General features: G+C 42.7%; 1 protein-coding gene across 1 annotated transcript in view; it reads right to left on the bottom strand.

Annotated features, from left to right (window-relative positions):
- Positions 1-20,874, bottom strand: part of LOC132821350 (pinopsin-like) — an 87,725-nt gene that overhangs the window by 56,574 nt on the left and 10,277 nt on the right. The window contains exon 2 of the mRNA XM_060833934.1: positions 9,345-9,699. Coding sequence (XP_060689917.1) covers positions 9,345-9,699 — 355 coding nt within the window. The remainder of the gene's footprint in view (positions 1-9,344; positions 9,700-20,874) is intronic.

Below are 20,874 nucleotides of genomic sequence, written 5' to 3'. Positions count from 1 at the left end.
CGTGGAGGTGGAGCAGCAGACCGCGGCTTCCAAAACCGCGATGGAAACTTTGGAGGGCCGGTTCCAGGCCCTGGAATGGCAGGCACAGGCCTTAGTAGAGCAGGTCGACGATCTTGAAAATTGAGGCAGTCGGAAGAACATCCGCCTGATCGGGCTGCCGGAGAGGGAAGAGGGAGGCCAGGTAGTGAGCTTGTTGGAGCAATGGCTCCCGCAGTTCTAGAAAGGGGAAGTTGGGACGGTCGGATGCAGGTCAAGTGGGCCCACTGGTTCAAAGTGCGCAGGCCGGGGTTGGACCAGCACCCCTGCCTGGTCCTAGTGAGACTCCAGCACCACAGAGACAAACAAATAGTACTGGAAGTTCTAGAGCAGTGGTGAAGGATCCACAGGCTCTGATATATAAAGGATCAAGAATTATGTTCTTTCAAGACTTTTCTTGTGGCTGTGATACATAAGAGGAAGGCCTTTGATGAGATAAAAAGGAGGCTGAGGGATTTGAATATTTTGTACTCTGTAAGATATCCAGCAATATTACATTTCAGCTGCGGAGGGTCTGTGTTTAATTTTGACGCATCAGAAAAGGCAAAGGACTTCCTGGACACCTTAATGCAGACTGCCTGGCTCAAATAGTATGGACAATAGTGTTCACTTTGTTTTTTCTGTAGTTTGCCTGGTTTTGTCTTTTTAAATGTGGGGAGTTTCTCTTTTCTTCTCTTTCTTTCTCTTTCTCTCTCCTCTCGCTTCTTTCTACCCTCCCATTATCCTTTGTTTTTCTATCATTCCCTTTTCATTTCTCTTTCTTAGTATGGGGTAGGGGGTTGGGGGAGGTGGGTTTTTTTTAAAATCAGGACTGCTTAGGGTCAAAGTGTGGATGGGATGTGTTGAATGCTGACTTCTAATTTTCTTATTGGAAGACGTGTATAACTTTTTTGTACTTTGTTTTGTCCAGGTATGGGGCATGGCTTCAGCTAGAAGGAGCCATGGAGGGGTTAGTGGGTAGTTTGAGCACCCCCTGTGGGCAAGTGGGGGGGGGGTAGTCTCCTCTTATTTGTGTTATATGTTGGTTCATTGTAGAAGTTGTTTTAAGAAGTTTTGATATGATAGTTTTTGTAGTTGTATTTTCAAGTTTATACGAACTATTTACTGCTTTCACTTGGTGTGCTATAAATGGGGTTCTTCGTCCCGGGGGGGCCATGGGCTGTTTCGGATGACTATGGCTAACCGTTTGTTTAAATGGTACACCTGGAACATTAAGGGGAGTCACTCACAGATTAAGAGAAAAAAAGATACTTTCAAGCGTTAGAAAGGAAAGGATCAATGTAGCATTGCTGTCAGAAACACATCTAACTGATAAGGAGCACTTAAACTAACAGCAGGGAGGGTTCAGCTGGGTGTTTTTCTCATCCTTTAATTCAAAAAGTAGAGGAGTAGCTATACTCACTCAGAGGAACCTTCCATTTCAGCTGTAAAACCAAATTAAGGATGAATGAAGATGGTTTCTGATCCTTAAGGCTTTAATACATGGAGAGAATATGGGATCTTGAATGTATGCCCCCCTGGCATACCCTCTCAAATTTTTAATGATGCTGTCTCTAGGCTAATGGCCCTTGGGGCACAGCATACAATTATAGGGGAAGACTTTAACCGACTTATGGACCCCAAGGTGGATAGGATGCCTGGCGGTCTCATGAGTATTTCCCCTCAATCCCAGCAGCTGATGGACCTGAACAGGGAGCTGGGCTTGGTGGATGTGTGGAGATGTCTTCACCCTGACGGTAGGGACTTCACCTTTTCTTCTAACCCACATAAGTGCTAAACTAGGATTGACATGTTTTTTGCCCCATCAGCCTCTTTGAATTCGGTGCCATCCTGCAGAATTGTGAACATAGCCATTTCTGATCATGCGGCAGTGTACATGGAGGTTAAGGATGGTGGTGATGGAACAGCCTCGCAGCACTGGCACATGGATTCTTTCCCCTTAAAGGAGAGCAAGTTCATTGAGTATTTTTCAGGGGAATTAAACTTGTTTTGGGATATTAATTTGGGTACAGCCAATAATTAGTCAGTGCTCTGGGAGACTGCGAAGTCTTAGACAAGGGATTTGATTATTTCTTACTTAGCGACCCAGAAGTGGCAGAAGGGAGAACAGCAGTGTATGCAAAAGGCTCGGCTGAAGGCAGCAGAGACGGCATATTTGGACAGACTGTCTGTAACTACGTTGCAGTGGATTAAAACACTCCGGGCTGTTCTAAACACTACACTCAACCAGACAGCAAAGAGCGAGATTTCCTTTGTGAAACAGAGGTCATTCGAGTATGGTGATAAACCGGGTAGGGTATCTGGCATGCTTGGCCAGAAAGAAGAGTGCCCCCCCCACCCTGCCCCCCACTCTATCACATCCATTAGTGACTGCACTGATATTATCACCTGCGATCCCAAAAAGATTAATGCAGCATTCAGGAAGTTCTACTCTGGGTTGTACCGGTCAGAGGGCTGTGAGGACAAATTGGTGAAGATGGAGTTCTTTAAAGTCATAGTGTCATAGAAACATATAGCACAGAAACCACCCCTTTGGTCAACTTGTCCATGCCAACCAGTTATCCCAAACCAATCTAGTCCCACCTGCCAGCACCCAGCCCAAACATCTGCAAATCCTTTCTATTCATGTACCCATCCAGATGCCTTTTAAATGTTGCAATTGTACCAGCCTCCACCACTTCCTCTGGCAGCCCATTCCACACACGCACCAGCCTCTGTGTGAAAAAGTTGCCCCTTTGATCTCTTTTATATCTTTCCCCTCTCACCCTAAGCCTATGCCCTCTCGTTTTGGATTCCCCCACCCCAGGGAAAAGACCTTGTCTATTTATCCTATCCATGTCCCTCATGATTTTGTAAACCTCTATGAGGTCACCCCTCAGCCTCCAATGCTTCAGGGAAAATAAGCCCAGCCTATTGGGCCTCTTCCTGTAGCTCAAATCCTCCAACTTTGGCAACATCCTTGTAAATCTTTTCTGAACCCTTTCAAGTTTTACAACATCCTTCTGATGGGAAGGATACCAGAATTGCATGCAATATTTGGACCTTCCAGATGTAACTTCAGAGCAGGTGTTTCTTCTGAATGCCTCTCTGACAATCCAAGCGATACAGGAGGTGGTGAGGCAGCTCCACAGTGGTAAAGCACCCAGCCCAGATGGATTTCAGAGTGAGTTTTATAAGGAGTTCATAGACATGTTGGCTGGGCAAATGTTGGATATGTATAATTTTTCGTAAAGTCAGGACTGCCTCCCATCCTCTCTGAGAGAAGCAAAGATTTCTCTTATTCTCAAGAAAGGGCAAGCCCCAGAGGATTGCACTTATCGTTATTAAACATGGACTTTACAATTTTGTCAAAAATACTGGCATTGAGGCTGGAGAAGGTGTTGCACTTCATTGTAAAAGAGGTTTTATTTGGGGTCGCAGGTCTTCTAATAATATTAGGCGAGAGCTAAATATGGTTCAAGTATGCCAGCAAGGGTCGATTCCAGGCTTGGTAGTCTCCCTGGATGCAGAGAAAGAGTATGACTGGGTGGAGTGGCCGTACCTCTTTTATGTCCTCAAACGGTTTGGTCTTGGAGAGGTCTTCGCCAGTTGGTTGGCAGTGTTATATAGCGACCCTAAAGCTAATGGTATAAAGTCTGACCATTTTAGTATTGGCAGTAGCAGCCGATAGGGGTACCCCTGCTCACAGTTACTATTTACATTGGTGACTGAACCGTTGGCAGAGGCCATCTGGAAGGACCCCAATATAACTGCCCTGGAGGTGGGAGCAGGAAGGCATAAGATCACCCTTTACGCAGATGACATTCTTCTCGTTTTAGCTAACCTGACGATATCTGTGACCTGTTTAATACAAGTGGTTAATTTATTTGGCTCTTTCTCGGGGTATAAAATCAATTTTATGAAATCGGAGGCCATACCTGTTGGGTGTCTTATCAGAGTACCTGAGCTTGGGGCTGGAATCCGATTCCCTTTCAGGTGGTCACAGAGGTTTTTCCTGGATTTAGGCATTTTTTTCACTCCGGCCTTCAATCAATTGGGCAGCACGGTGGCACAGTGGTTAGCACTGCTGCCTCACAGCACCAGAGATCCGGGTTCAATTCCTGCCTCAGGCAATGTCTGTGTGGAGTTTGCACATTCTCCCTGTGGGTGCTCCGGGTGCTCCGGTTTCCTCCCACATTCAAAAAAATATGCAGGTCAGGAGAATTGGCCATGTTAAGTTGCCCGTAGTGTTAGGTGTAGGGGAATGGGTCTGGGAGGGTTGGTGGACTTGTTGGGCTGAAGGGCCTGTTTCCACACTAAGTATTCTAATCTAATCAATTACATCAAGCTAACTTTGTGCAGTTGTTAGAGAAGATTAGACAGGACCTTTGGTGCTGGGAGGATCTTCTGATATCCTGGTTGAGTAGAATAGCTCTGGTTAAAATGAATGTTCTTCCTCATTTATTATGCCCATCCGAATGCTCCCTTTGATGCTGCCCGAGCAAGTGCTACGGAGGCTAACAGTTGGCTTGGCTCTTTTATCTGGCGTCACAGGCGGCCTCTTATTAAGCTTGCCAAAAATGCAGCTTCCTCAGGGGATAGGGTTGTGGACTTTCCAGACTTGAAGAAATATCAACTCAGTTCCCTACTATCCTAGTGGGCTAATTGGGCTTGCCAGGACCTGTGGTCAATCTGGCTGGACATCAAGGCTCCCAGGCAAAATGTCCTCTCACTGACCCGTTGTTCATTGACAAGATGAGTACTATTATGGACCATTGCAGAAACTAGATTGTCCTTAACATGGTTAAAGCATGGAGAATGATGCAACAAAGGAAGGGCAGTTTACAAACAACATCCCCTTTCACTCCATAGTAGGATTGGTCAGATTCCAGCCAGGATCAATGGATTCCAACTTTAGGCTCTGGGTGCCAGAGGAGTTTCCTGTTTTGGAGACTTATTTGACATGGAGATCATGACATCCTTTGAGCAGCTGAGCCAGAAATGTGAACTATCTAGGAGGGACCTCTTTCGTTACTTTCAGATTAGGGATTTTATACAGAAAAAGACTGTATTAATAGTTAGCCCCTATAAGTTGGCTATGGAGAGAAGAGTGCTTCGGTCCATGGGCACTCTCTCAGTCAGCACCTTCTATCATTTATTAGGAGTTAGTGTCTTGAAGTGCATCGAGTGGCTGTGTGGAATCTTGGCTCAGGAATTGGGGGTGGAGATCTCACCAGAGGAGTGGGAGAATATTCGGGAGAATGCAAGGAAGATTTTGATTTACAATAGGACACAGGCTATGCAATTGAAGGTACTCCACAGGGTTTATATGGCACAGGAGAGGCTTGTGAAATTTAAGAAAGGAGCGTCCCCAGTGATCCCCAAATGTAAAATAGATGTTGGTACTCTTACTCATTGCTTGTGATCACATCACAAGCTTTGTAGGCATTGGGGTGCAATAGCGAGTGCTTTGGAAGGTGTATTGGGAACCAAAGTCAAAGTAGATCCAGTGTCCCTCCTCTTGAGTTCACCGATCTCCCCTCTTTGGATGTGCACAGGAAGAAACTGTTAAATATTCTTCCATTTTGTGTGAGGAAGAACATTCTGATGAACTGGGTGTCGGAAAATCCCCCAGGACTCTCTTGGGGGCGTAGGTTAGTTATGGAGCACATCCCCCTGGACTTCCTTACAAGCATGGTGCGTAAGAAAACAGAACTTTTTAAATAGGAAGTAGCAGCCTTTTTTGAACCACATAGGTACAGACCTGTCGGCTATATTGGTCAGGGCCTTTGTATAGCTGTGAGGGCTGTGTCTAGCGGCCCGGGGGCCTCTGGGGGACGAATTCTGAACAAATACGGTTATGCCTACTGAAACTTCTGGTGATGGGAGCTTTGGTGGGATTGCGTTGAGTGTTGTAACTTATCTTAAGTTAATCTAATTTGTTTCAGTTCAGCTCAGTTTAATTTAATTTCTTTTTGTTTTGATTTAGTTATTTATTGAATTGTAGTTTGTGCAGAGCTTTTTTTTCTCCTGAATTGTTTGTGGAGTAGAGGAGTAGCTTATTTACTGTTATTGTTATATTGCAAGATTGTTCTATTATATTGTAGTATTTCTATATTTTTGTAAAAAAATTAAAATCTGCTTCTCAATAAAAATATTTATTAAAAATGGATAGCCTCACACTTACTTAGAATGAACTCCACTCTACCATAGTTTTATCCATTCATTTAGTCTGTCAATACCCTTTTGTAATTTTATGCTGTCACCTACACTGTCTCTCATTCCTCCTAACTTTGTGTCATCAGCAAATGTGGATATATGATTCTTTTGTTTATGTCATTATCAAAGTTTTTAATAATGTGAATAATTAAGAGCCTGACATATATCCTTATGGGGCATCACTGGTCACATTCTGTCAATTTCAGATTTTTTAAATCATTCACAGAATGAGGGCAATCCCTAATTGCCAGAGGGTAGTTAAGAGTCAACCACATTGCTGTGAGTCTGGAGTCACATCTAGGCCAGACCAGGTAAGGATGGCAGATTCCTTCCCTAAAGGGCACTAGTAAACCAGGTGTTTTTTTTTCCCAACAATCAACAATGGATTCACAGTCATCATTAAACTCTTATTTCCAGATTTTACTGAGTTCAAATTACACCATCTGCCATTGTGGGATTTAAACTTGGGTTCCCAGAAGATTGCTTCACCACCCATCTACTTCACATTCAATAACAAAACCTACAGACAAGACAACAGAACACCTGTGGGACAACCAATATCAGGGCTCATAGCAGAAGCAGTAATGCAGAGACTTGAACAAGCTGCCCTCCCATCTGTCCAACCCAGATTTTTGGTCCGCCATGTAGATGACACCTTTGTCATCACAAAACGGAACAAATTAGAGGAAACATATGACGACAATATCCTGACAGGCATAAAATTCACAAAAGAGGAGGAGAATGACCAACAGACTCCCATTCCTGGACGTGACAGTTGAACGCACAATGAATGGAGAGCTTTAAACCAGCGTCTACAGAAAAACAACAAACACAGACCAAGGACTCAACTTCAGAAGCAAATCATCCCAACACCCACAAACGGAGCTGCATCAAGACATTATTTCAATGACCTACATCATACTGCACTACCCAAGAACTACAAAAGGCAGAAGAAAAATATCTATACAACATTTTCAAGATAAATGGGTGCCCAACAAATACAATCTGCCGATTCCTCAGAAACAAACCCAAAGAAGCAGACACAATGCAACCAAAAACTATAGCCACATTATCTTACATCAAAGACATGTCAGAAATTACTTCTGGCCTACTCAGATCCCTTGGCATCATGATAGCCTACAAACCTATCAACAGCGACTAATGAACATAAAGGATCCATTAGACACGACCAGCAGAACTAACGTCATTTGAAAGATACCATGCAATAGCTGTAAAAAATACTACATCAGACAAACTAGCAGGGAATTTGTACCAGAATACATGAACACCAACTGGCCACCAAAAGGCATGACACACTATCACTAGTTTCTATACATACGGACAAAGAAGAACACCACTTTGATTGGGACAACGCATGCACCCTAGGACAGGTGAAACAAAGACATGCAGGAGAATTCTTAGAGGTGTGGCATTCTAACTGGAACTCTATCAATAAACATATTGATTTAGAGCCCATCTACCTTCCAATGAAGGAAGGAACGTGAAATGACATCACCTGCCTTTAGAAACCAAGACCTATAAATAGAGAGGTGGGACATACCACAAGCACTTCACCAGAGACTCTCACAGATGATGTTCCCTAGCATGGTGACGAAAAGTCTGACAATGAGCCTTCAAGCTCAGCGAGCTAACTTACATGCTTATTACCTGGGTCTCTGGAATAACAATTGAGCAATAATACCACAAAATCATTCCTTCCCCAAGTACATTCCACTGAACATAATAATATCAGAGCTAACAAATCCTCTGAAATGAAGTTCCCAGGGAAAACTCAAGACATAGCTGAAGAACATTAGAACATCTAAAAGCCTGCAGAGAAATAGTATGAGAAGAGATAATAGAAATTTGTGATCAAATATTCAGTAAAGGACAGAGACCAAGAGATTTGAGGCATATGTTATTTGTTAAGAAACCCAAGAAGTCTAAAGGACACCCATTTTAGAATGATAAGCTTAATGAGTCATCTCATTAAAACGATTTGAAAAGTCGAAATAATAGTATATTTGAAGTAGAATTGATGAAGCACAGTCTGGATTTAGAAGTGGAGAAGGAACAAGACAGGGAATATTTAACCTAAGCACAATCATTTGATCAAGTTATAAAGCAAACAAAAGCATTTACACCGGCTTCTTTGTGTATGGAAAAGTGTTTGGTCATAGTTATTACCAAGAAAATGACAGTAAAAACACAAAAGTTATCCACAATTTCAGCGTCCATCAAAGGTGAAGTAGCCAAAGTCACAAAGGATAACAGGGCTGCTCCCTCACTGGTGAGAGATGACTGGTGGTGGTTTAACCTGAGGGTCACCATGCATCAGGCAAGGGAGAAATTTGAAGGAGACTCCTTCATGGTAATCCTAGTCATTGCGGAGATTTAACCTACCTTGTTGCCGTTAATCTGCATCACAAATCAGCCAACTGAGCTAACCTCACATTTCTGCCTATTATTAGTTTATCTACAGAGTATTTGCTCATTCACACAACTTCTCTAGATCACACTGAAGCATCCCAGCATCCTGCTCACAACTCACCTTCCCACTCAGCTTCGTATTGATTGCAAACTTGGAGATATTGCATTTACTTCCCTGATCTAAATCAGTTATAGATTGTAAATAGGTGGGCTGAAGGCACTGATGTTCCCTGTGGTAGCCTGCAAGTCACCACCTGCAACTCAGAGGACAGGACATGTTTATTCCTTCACTTTGTTTCCTGTGAGCCAACCAGTTACCTATTCATATCAGCACATTGCCCTGAATTACATGTACATTAAATTTACATGCTAATCTTATGTGTAACTTTATCAGAAGCCTCATGAAAGTCCACTGGCTCTCCATTATCAATTCCACAAGTTACATCCTCTCAAAATTCCAGTAAATTTGTTCAGCATGATTTCCTTTTTGAGAATCCATGCTGACCATGTCCAATCCTGTCATTGTTTTTTTTTGGGTGTTCTGTTATTAAACCCTTTAAGATTGATACTAATATTTTCCTACTATTGATCTTGGGCTACTGATCTATAATCTCTTGTTTTTTCTCAAATTTTTTTTCAAATAGTGGGTTTGCATTAGGTATGCTGTTATTCATAGGAACTGTTTGAGAGTCATGGTGAGACTTACCTTCCTCATTGTCATCAGTATCTTTCCATAACAAAATATAATCACCAGAAAGGGGATGACCAGACAGAAGACGAAGAGACACACAATGTAGGATACATTGGCTGCATCTTTTGAATACCAGTTCACAGAACATGTGGTTCCTGGTCCCTCAGGACCATAGTGACTCCATCCAAATAGAGGGGGCAATGTCCATATCAATGAGTAGATCCAAGAAAATGAAATCCATGCAAAGGCTTTTTTGTAATTTGCCTTGTCAGCTTCTGTGGCTCCAGTGATAGTAATATAACGATCATATGAAAGTATAGCCAATGATATCAATGATACAGTGCCTGTGAACAAGAACAAACAAATTACTAAACTTTCAGAAGAAATGTATTAGCAATTCTTAAATTATATTAAAGGATGCTAGGACAACATGGCCGAGTTGGACCGAAGGGCTTGTTTCCGTGCTGTACAGCTCTATGATTCTATGACTGTGTCTTTTAATTTGTGTATTTTTTAGAAAATCTGGAAGATGTGGAAAATCTAATTGAAACTTAGCGAATACTGAGAGACCAGGATAGCATGGACATGGAGAAAATGTTTCCACGAGTGAGAAGACTAGGACAATGGGAACAGCCTCAGTGTGAAAAGATGACTCTTTTGAACTGAGATGAGCAGAAATTTCTTTAGTCGGAGGCAGTGAATCCTGGATTCAGGATATAATATCTGGGCTGCAGAGGAACTTGGAGTGGGATGAGAATGACCTCGTTGTCGTGGTCCACATAGGTACCATTGATATCTGTAGAAAGACAAAGAGGTTCTGCTGAGGGAACATGAGCAGTTCAGTGCTAAAAGCAGAACCAAAAAGGTTCTCCAGATTACTACCTAATCCACAAACTAACTGGCAGACGCCAAACAAGATTAATGCGATAAATGTGTATCTCAAAAGTTGGTGTAGGAGAAACAGTTTTGAAATAGTGGAACATTGGCACTATACTGGAAAGAAGGGAGTTATTTTGATGGAACAGACTCCATCTGATTCATACTGGTATAAGAGTCCTGGCAAAATACATAAGTAAAGATGTGGATAGGACTTTTTGTTAAATTGGGGTGGGGGTGAGTGGGCGGGCGAGGGGAGAGTAGCGTTTAGTTACATGCAACATTATAAATTCAAAGGAAAAGCATAAAGTAGGATTGCTGGTTAGTGATGAGGCTTATTGTTCCCAGAAAATGACAGGAAGGGACAGAATGTGTGAATGTCACATTGTACCAAGGAAGCACAAAAGTGTAGGGAAATTCAATGATAGAACAAACGTAAAGGCTTTGTATCTTAAAGCATGTTGCAACTAAAGGTAAATTGAGGTCATAAGAACTTCAACCTAGTTAAAGAGTGGGGAGGGCTCAGGAAAGGTTATTGAAGTTTCCAGAACATGCAACAGGATAGAGTATGAAAAGGGTCAGTAATCCAATTGCAAACACAACAGGTAAGAGGACAACTATGAGCAGCAAGGGTGGTCAACACAAGACTGAAGGTGTTGTACTTGAATGCATACAGTATATGAAACAAGGTAAATGAGCTTATAGTGCATTGATGCTTATATTGATGCTGATGATGTTGTGGGCACCATGGAGGTGTGACTGCAAAGGCACCAGCACTGGAAACTAAATATCCAAGGATATACATTCTATTGAAAGGACAGGCAGATGAGCAGTGGAGCAAGACTGCCTCTTGTTGGTAACAAATGAAACTAAATTGATAGCAAGAAGTAATAAAGAGAGTCAGAGGGTGTTAAATCTGTGTGTGTAGAATTCAGGAATCACAAAGGAAAAAGAACCTGATGGTAACTGTGTGTACGCCTCCTAGTAATAGTTAGGATGCAGGGCAAAAAAAAAATCAAGAAATAGAAATGGCTTGCAAGATGGGTGATATTACGTAATTATGGTGGACTGGGATAATCAAGTTCATAGTTAGAGTCAGAGAGTAATAGAGATGTACAGCACGGAAACCCTTCAGTCCAACTCATCCATGCTGACAAGATATCCCAACCCAATCTAGTCCCACCTGCCAGCACCTGACCCATATCCCTCCAAACCCTTCCTATTCATATGCCCATCCAGATGCATTTTAAATGTTGCAATAGTACCAGCCTCCACCACTTCCTTCAGCAGCTCATTCCATTCGCGTATCACCCTCTGCAAGAAAAAGTTGCCCCTTAGGTCTCTTTTATCTCTTTCCCCTCTCACCCTAAACCTATGCCCTCTCGTTCTGGACTCCCCCACCCCAAAGAAAGGATTTTGTTTATTTATCCTATCCATGTCCCCCATGATTTTATAAACTTCTATAAGGTCGCCCCTCAGCCTTCGATGCTCCAGGGAAAACAGCCCCAGCCTGTTCAGCCTCTCACTGTAACTCATACCGTCCAAACCTGGCAACATTCTTGTAAATCTTTTCTGAACCCTTTGAAGTTTCATGACACCCTTCCAATAGTGGAATACTAGTATTCCAAAAGTGGCCTAACCAATGTCCTGTACAGCCGCAAAATGATCTCCTTACTCCTGTACTTAATACTCTGACCAATAAAGGAAAGCATACCAAACGCCTTCTTCACTATCCTATCTACCTGTGACTACACTTCCAAGGAGCTATGAACTTACAGTCCAGGGTATCTTTGTTCAGCAACACTCCATAGACCTCACCATTAAGTGTATAAGTCCTGCTAAAATTGCTTTCCCAAAATGCAGCACCTTGCATTTATCTATCTGATCTAGATCCCGTTGTAATCTGAGGTAACCTTCTTCGCTGTCCACGACACATCCAATTTTAGTGTCATCTGCAAACTTACTAACTATACCTCTTATGCTCACATCCAAATCATTTATATAAATGATGAAAAGTAGTGGACCCAGCATCGAACCTTGTGGCACTCCACTGGTCACAGGCCTCCAATCTGAAAAACAACCTTCTACCGCCACCCTCTGTCTTCTACCTTTGAGCCAATTCTGTATCCAAATGGCTAGTTCTCCCTGTATTCCTTGAGATCTAACCTTGCTAACCAGTCTCCCATGGGGAACCTTGTCAAATGCCTTACTGAAGTCCATTTAGATCACGTCCACCGCTCTGTCCTCATCAATTTTCTTTGTTACTTCTTCAAAAAACTCAGTCAAGTTTGTGAGACATAATTTCCCATGCACAAAGCCATGTTGACTATCCCTTACCAGTCCTTGCCTTTCCAAATATATGTACATCCTGTCCCTCAGGATTCCCTCCAACAACTTGCCCACCACCGACAACAGGCTCACTGGTCTATAGTTCCCTGGCTTGTCCTTACCTCCTTTCTTAAACAGTGGCACCACGTTAGCCACCATCCAGTCTTCAAGCATCACACCTGTGACTATCGGTGAAACAAATACCTCACCAAGGGGCCCAACAATCTCTTCCCTCGCTTCCCACAGAGTTCTAGGATACACCTCATCAGGTCCTGGGGATTTCTCCACTTTTATGCTTTTCAAGACATCCAGCACTTCCTTTTCTGTAATATGGACATTTTTCAATATGTCACCATCTATTTCCCTACACTTTACATCTTCCATGTGCTTTTCCACAGTAAACACTGATGCAAAATATTTGTTTAATATCTCCTCTATCTCATGCGGTTTCACACAAAGGTCGCCTTGCTGATCTTTGAGGGGCCCTCTTCTCTCCCTAGTTACCCTTTTGTCCTTAATTGTAAAAACCCTTTGGATTCTCCTTAATTCTATTTGTCAAAGCTATCTCATGTCCCTGTTTTGCCCTCCTGATTTCCCTCTTAAGTATACTCCTACTGCATTTATACTCGTCTAAGGATTAATTTAATCTATCTTGTCTATACCTGACATATGCTTACTTCTTTTTCTTAACTAAACCCTCAATTTTTTCATCATCCAACATTCCCTCTACCCACCAGCCTTTCCTTTCAGCCGAACAGGAATATACTTTCTCTGGACCCTCATTATCTCATTTCTGAAGGCTTCCCGTTTTTCAGCCGCCCCTTTACCTGTGAACATCTGCGCCCAATCAGCTTTTGAAAGTTCTTGCCTCATACCGTCAAAGTTAGCCTTCCTCCAATGTAGAATGTCAACTTTTAGATCTGGGTTATCCTTTTCCATCACTATTTTATATCTAATGGAATTATGGTCGCTGGCCCCAAAGTGCTCCACCACTGACACTTCAGTCATCTGCCCTGCCTTATTTCCCAAGAATAGGTCAAGTATTGCACCTTCTCTCGTAGGTACATCACATATTGAATCAGAAAATTTTCTTGTACACACTTAACAAATTCCTCTTCATCTAAACCCTTAGCATTATGGCAGTCCCATCCTATGTTTGGAAAGTTAAAATCCCCTACCATAACCACCCTATTATTCTTACAGATAGACAATAGACAATACACAGTAGGTGCAGGAGTAGGCCATTCTGCCCTTCAAGCCAGCACCACCATTCATTACGATTATGGCTGATCATCCTCAATCAGTATCCTGTTCCTGCCTTATCCCCATAACCCTTGATTCCACTATCCTTAAGAGCTCTATCCAACTCTTTCTTGAAAGTATCCAGACTTTGGCCTCCACAGCCTTCTGGGGCAGAGCATTCCATACACCCACCACTCTCTGGGTGAAGACGTTTCTCCTCAACTCTGTTCTAAGTGGCTTACCCCTTATTTTTAAACTGTGTCCTCTGGTTCAGGAATCACCCACTAGCGGAAACATGCTTCCTGCCTCCAGAGTGTCCAATCATTTAATAATCTTATACATCTCAATCAGATCCCCTCTCGGTCTTTGAAACTCAAGGGTATACAAGCTTAGTCGCTCCAATCTTTCAGAGTAAGATAGTCCCGCCATTCTGGGAATTGACCTCATGAACCTAGGCTGCACTCCCTCAATAGCCAGAATAACTGAGATCTTCTTACAAATCTGTTTCTCAACATCACTCGAACTATTAGGGGGTCTATAATACAATCCCAATAAGGTGATCACCCCTTTCTTATTTCTCAGTTCAACCCAAATAATCTCCCTGGATGTATTTCCAGAAATATCCTTTGTCGGTATGACTGTACTGCTATCCCTTATCAAAAAGGCACTCCCCCTCCTCTCTTGCCTCCCTTTCTGTCCTCCCTGTAGCATTTGTATCCTGGAACATTAAGCTGCCAGTCCTGCCCATCCCTGAGCCATGTTTCTGTAATTGCTATGATATCCCAGTCCCATGTTCCTAACAATGCCCTGAGTTCATCTGCCTTCCCTGTTAGGCCTCTTGCATTGAAAGGTCCTGATGAAGGGCTCTGGCCCGAAATGTCGAATTTCCTGTTCCTTGGATGCTGCCTAACCTGCTGTGCTTTAACCAGCTACACATTTTCAGCTCTGATCTCCTGCATCTGCAGACCTCACTTTTTACTCTTGCATTGAAATAAATGCAGTTTAATTTATTAGTCTTACCTTGGTCTCTGCATTGTCCCTGCCTGTTTGACTCAGTTCTTTTCTCAACTGTACCAATCTCAGATTGATCTCTTTTCTCACTAGCCCCCTGGGTCCCACCATCCCCCACCTGACTAGTTTAAATCTTCCTGAGCAGGTCTAGCAAATCTCCCTGCCAATATATTGGTCCCCTTCCAATTCAGGTGCAATATGTCCTTCTTGTACAGGTCACTTCTACCCCAGAAAAGATTCCACTGATCCAAAAATGTGTATCTTTCTCCCCTGCACCAGCTCCCCAGCCTTGCATTCATCTGCTCTATCCTCCTATTCCTACCCTCACTAGCTCTCACCACCGGGAGTAATCCAGATATTACTACCCTCGAGGACCTCCTTTTAAAATTCCTGCTGAACTCTTCGTATTCTTCCTTCAGAATCTCATCCTTTTCCTTTCCTGTGTCATTGGTTCCAATGTGTACAATGGCATCCTGCTGATCCCTCTCCCCCTTGAGAACATTCTGCACCTTCTCTGAGACATCCTTGATCCTGGCAACTAGGAGACAACACACCATTCTGATTTTTCGCCGCTGGACACATAAACGTCTATCTATGCCTCTGACTAGAGAGTCCCCTAACACAATTGATCTCTTGGAATCCAATGTACCCCTCATTGAAATAGAGCCAGCCTCGATACCAGACACTTGGCTGTTCGTGCTACATTCTCCTGAGAATCCATCACCCCCTATATTTTCCAAAACAGCATACCTGTTTGAAATGAGGATAGCCACAGAAGACTCCTGCACTACGTGCCTACCTCTCTTACCTTTCCTGGAGTTAACCCATCAATGTGACTGTATCTGCATGTCTTCTCCCTTCCTATTACTGAAATACATCACATCCCCTTGCTCTTGTAAATTCCTCATTGACTCTAACTGTCTCTCCAACCAATCTTTGATCTGATAAGATTCGCATCCAACAGCATTTATTGCAGATATAACCCTCAGTAACCCGTAAACTCTCCCTGAACGCCCACATCTGACATGAATAGCATAACTCTCTATGAAAGGCCATTTTTGCTTCTTCCAATCTACTGACCCAGAAAATAGCACTGTCCTATTCCTCAACAAAACACTGCTGCAGTTAAATTAATACCTATGGCTTATATTTTTAAGTTTAATCAAGAGACATATCTCAATATAACATAATCAAGAAAGAACCCACTCTACTCACTACTGCAGACTTATTGTAAGGCCAGACTTAAAATATTCACTTATCTGTTTCTGTGCTGTGTCCTCTCCCAAACAAGTTCCTCCAAGTTTGGTTGTGAATTTCACTGTTTGTTAATTTTCCCAGACACACTCCAATGCCCAGTGACACATGAATTCAAACAGCAAAGGCAGTAACTGCGCAGGGTCACTACTGGGTTAGTTAGAGTTTTGGGTTTTTTTTCTCTCTCTCTCTCTTTCTCTCACTGTTGCCTCACAGTGCCAGAGACCCAGGTTCAATTCCTGCCTCAGGTGACTCACAGAACTCTGTGTGGAGTTGGCACATTCTCCCCGTGTCTGCGTGGTTTTCTCTGGGTACTCCGGTTTCCTCCCACAATCTAAAAATTTGCAGGTTAGGTGAGTTGGCCATGCTAAATTGCCTGTAGTGTTTGGTGAAGGGGTAAATGTGAGGGGAATGGATCTGGGTGGGTTGCACTTCAGCAGATCGGTGTGAACTTGTTGGGCCGAAGGACCTGTTTCTATGCTGTAAGGTAATCTAATCATACAATATAGTGAAGATAAGTGGGAAACCTTTTAAAAACGAGCAGAGGACAACTGAAAAAGCAGTATGGAGGGAGAAAATGAAATATGAGCGTAAACTTCCTGGTAATGTCAAAAAAGATTGCAAGTTTTTTTATATGTACATATATATGGAAAAAGTGGACATTGGACTGCTGGAAAATGAGGTTTGAGAAATAATAATGGGGAACAAAGACATTTTGGAAGATCTAACAAGGTAGTTTGCATTCCATGCTTATTGTCAGAAGAGGGGCTGGCAGGATGTCCAGGATTCACTTTCTGTAAGTGCCACTCAGCACCAGCAGACTGGGATTAGTCAGCTGTGATCACACTCAAACAAATTGGAGGTGTACAAGAGTCTGCGTCTAACTGGTAGCGTTGCAAATCTATGAGGAAGGGCATTGCCACCATCTTCAAGCAGAATGGGGAGAGGGAGGAAATTAAAAATCAGTGACCATTCTCTCTGTTGAATATAGGTGCCAAAATTCTGGCCAAGTTCATTGGGTCATGTCTATTTGAGAGTCAGTGAATTACCCTGACCAGAACTGTGTTGAACCCAGCAGGAAGATGTATGAGAGCCTTGCTCTATTTAGAGATACTGCACCTGTGTGCAATACAGAAGGGTGAGAATCTATCTCATCAGCTTAGGCCAGAAGATGGCTTTTGACAGAATATTGCACAACTTCATGATGGATGTGCTAACCATAACTGACTTTGGGCAAGGACTCCACAATTGGACCTGACTGCTCGAGAGAAGTTGTTTCAATCAATGGGTGGGAACCAAAAACCTTCTCAACTAAAATCTAGGTCAAGCAATGCTGCCCTCTCTTCCTCACCCTATTTGTATTATGCCTGAGTCCATCAGGAAGGATGTGGGCTTGAGAGGGTAGCATTCTCAGGCAGCAGAGGCCTGCAGGTCAAAGCCTTCCTATACATGGATGATTGAGCCCCTCCAGCTCCTGGAGGAGGGAGCTGACATCTTGGAAATGCACAAACAAACAGGAAGATTAGTATTGTACTAATTGGGTAATCACTTGGTTTTTTAAAATTACATGTTGAAGGGAAATTATTACTAAGAACATGGGCTGGTGGTGGTGGTGAAGGAAGATTCACCCAATTGGCTTTAAAATAGCAACAATGGATGCTTTACTTTAACCTGGGGGCAGAGAGGTACTTTATTTTAAATATCGATTGAAAGGTTAAGTTAATCAGGACAACTCAATGCCTGCTAGCTGTATCATGCTCAAGTCACTACAGTAGGCCTGAAGCTCACTTTTTTAGAACTCAGATGACTGTCATGCACTGGGCCACAGTTTAAAGATATAGTGTACCATTAGGTACTCTCCAATTTACTGGCACATATTAAATGGGATTGCATTGGCATAGTGGTATTATTGCTGGACTATTAGTTCACACACGCAGGTGGTGTTCTGGGGACTCAGTTTTGAATCCAACCATGGCAGATAATAAAGTTTGAATTCAATTTTAAAAATATGGAATTAAGAGTCTAATGAAGATCATGAGCCCATTGTCGATTGGAAAAATCCCTCTGGTTCACTAATATCCTTTAGGAATTAAACTGCCACCCTCACCTGGTCTAGCCTATATGTGACTTCATACCCACAGCTTACCAGCCCCCTGGGCAATTAGGGATCACCAGTGACACCAATATCATGTGAATTAATTTTTTAAAAAATTCATCCCTAAACCAACATTGCCAAAAGGTGATGATTGCAGGATGTTTCTGCACAAGGGATCTTGCTAGATGTAACCTGGCTGTGATGCGTCCTACATAAATTACAACATTTCAAAATGTATTTCATTGACTAGAAAGTGCTTTAGGTTACTCTGAGGACAGATACTGTTTAAATGCGATGACAGACATCTCGCAGTTGGAGACTGGATAAACCATTGCCACTGTCAGGATATAGATCCAGAGTCATGGATGACTTGCAGCATGACTGTGATTGAAGAGTATGAATGGAGAGCAGTCAGGATGGTGGCTTCGCAAGTGTTTCGAATCATCTGCTCCTTGCTCTTCTCAGAGATACTTGGCAATCCAACTTTTATGTTTTCTTTTATTGGGCAGAGCACTGAGTATAGGAATTGGGAGGTCATATTGCAGCTGTACAGGATATTGGTTAGGCCACTTTTGGAATTTTGCATGTAATTCTGGTCTCCTTATGAAACTTGAGAGAAATCAGAAAGGATTTACAAGAATGTTGCCACAGTTGGAGGATTTGATCTGTAGGGAGAGGTTGAATAGGCTGGGGCTGTTTTACCTGGAGCATCAGAGGCTGAGGGGTAACCTTCTCGAGATTTATAAAATCATAAGGGACATGGATTGGATAAATAGACAAAGTCTTTTCCCTGGGATGGGGGAGTCCAGAACGAGAGGGCATAGGTTTAGGGTGAGAGGGGAAAGATATAAAAGAGACCTAAGTGGCAACTTTGCACGCAGAGGGTGGTACGTGTATGGAATGAGCTGCCAGAGGAAGTGGTGGAGCTAGTATGATTGCAACATTTAAAAGGCATCTGGATGGGTATATGAATAGGAAGAGTTTGGAGGGATGTGGGATGGGTGCTGGCAGGTGGGACTAGATTGGGTTGGGATATCAGGTTGGCATGGACGAGTTGGATCGAAGGGTCTGTTTCTGTGCTGTACATCTCTATGACTCTGACTCTGAATGGATAATGTCACAGTTTTTTTTTGCCTGGATCTGCTGTCACTGTGCAGGTGCTTGAGCATCTGCACCCAGTTCAAACTGGCCTCAGGCAAGTTGAAACAAAATGAGGCCATGTTCTTTCGGGACGGTTTGGTTGACCTTTTGTCCCCACCACATCTTAACCTTGGCACCATTCTACACTCTCCCCGAGACAGCTGAAGAGACATTCTCTTGTCTTCTTCTGGAATATGCCTTTGCCAAAAATCTCTGGAGAGAGATTCAATGGTTTTTGTTGAAGTTAATCCTGAGTTCCGTGACACGGGACTGCACGCTCTGTGGTCGATTCCCAGGGGTGGACGCTGAGATGGACTGTTCTTGGAAGATCATCACCTCAGTGAAAGCTGCTCTTGGTTCTACCGGAACCTTTCAGTGTGAAGAGCTCTCCTGAATAGATTGTCACAGACAGACACATTCCAAAAGCTCCAGGACTGTGTTCACAGGGAAGCATTAAAGCTTGGGCAGTCACCACAGAAGAAGCAGTGAGGAAAGGTCTTTCAGCCATACTGTACCAAGGAGCTGTTAACTTTTAGCACCCCTGTCAGTATGGACTTGTAGTTAATCTGTACAGTTAATGCCTTATTTATTTGCTGTCTCAAATTTGCAATTGAATCGAAATAAAGGTGCTCAATTCATGAAGGTTATATTTGTGTAATTTCTTATGTACCATTTGAAATATTTAGTAATGTACTTTATCCATAACTATCTACAAAATAAAATACTGAAAGTGCTGCCATTCACAGGCAGCAAATCCTTGAAATGATCTTGAGTGTGACTGATTCACTAACCTCAGGCTTGTCGAAGGAGTTAACGAAAGAATGGGTTCTGTCTAGCCAGGGTCTGGTTTGCTGAGCTGAGTCTTCACTACCTCAATATTTTTCGGAGCTGCTTTAATAATACTACATCATTGTTTCACATCATACTATTATTAAATCATTACTGATTTATTTGATGAATGTCATTGAAGTCTTAAAGGAATGAATGCAAGACATTCAGTCCTCCCCGACTGCTGTTGTATGATTCATATTTATTGAGCGTGAGCACAAAGTGATGAATCGCTCATGCACACTTTGAGAGACAGATTGCCCAATGTATACAGGACCCTGAATACCAATATTGTTTTTACTAGTTCAGTACGAGCTCAGCAATCTAATTAAACTCCACATAGACCTCCTGCCGCTATGTCTTGCTGTCAGTTTGGACAAAGTTAATACTCCTCCTGTTTGCTCTATTAAATTGGCTTCACCAGTCAAATGGAAGGGTGCTCGCTGCTATTGATCAGTCATCGAGTTGTGGCAAGCCAGGGAGTTCCTGTGAATTGTGAAACAAGGCAGTGGCCAATTTGCTCCGCTCCACAGATTTTCAGGTCGTTGCTGTACGAGTTTCACATTTATTGGCACTGAAACTCATCATATGCTATACGATACGCTGCAGGATTATCATGTTCTGGGCAAGGATTTGAATCTAAATATAGCTCGGATGTAGGGAACATTCCTGCTATGCCATGGCAATGAAGTTACACTTGGTAATTATCAACAGAAATACCCTTTTAACAATGTGAACATTGGGA

Source organism: Hemiscyllium ocellatum, chromosome 13 (genome assembly GCF_020745735.1).
Source record: "Hemiscyllium ocellatum isolate sHemOce1 chromosome 13, sHemOce1.pat.X.cur, whole genome shotgun sequence".
NCBI classification, from domain to species: domain Eukaryota; kingdom Metazoa; phylum Chordata; class Chondrichthyes; order Orectolobiformes; family Hemiscylliidae; genus Hemiscyllium; species Hemiscyllium ocellatum.
This window is presented reverse-complemented; position numbering and strand designations above follow the sequence as displayed.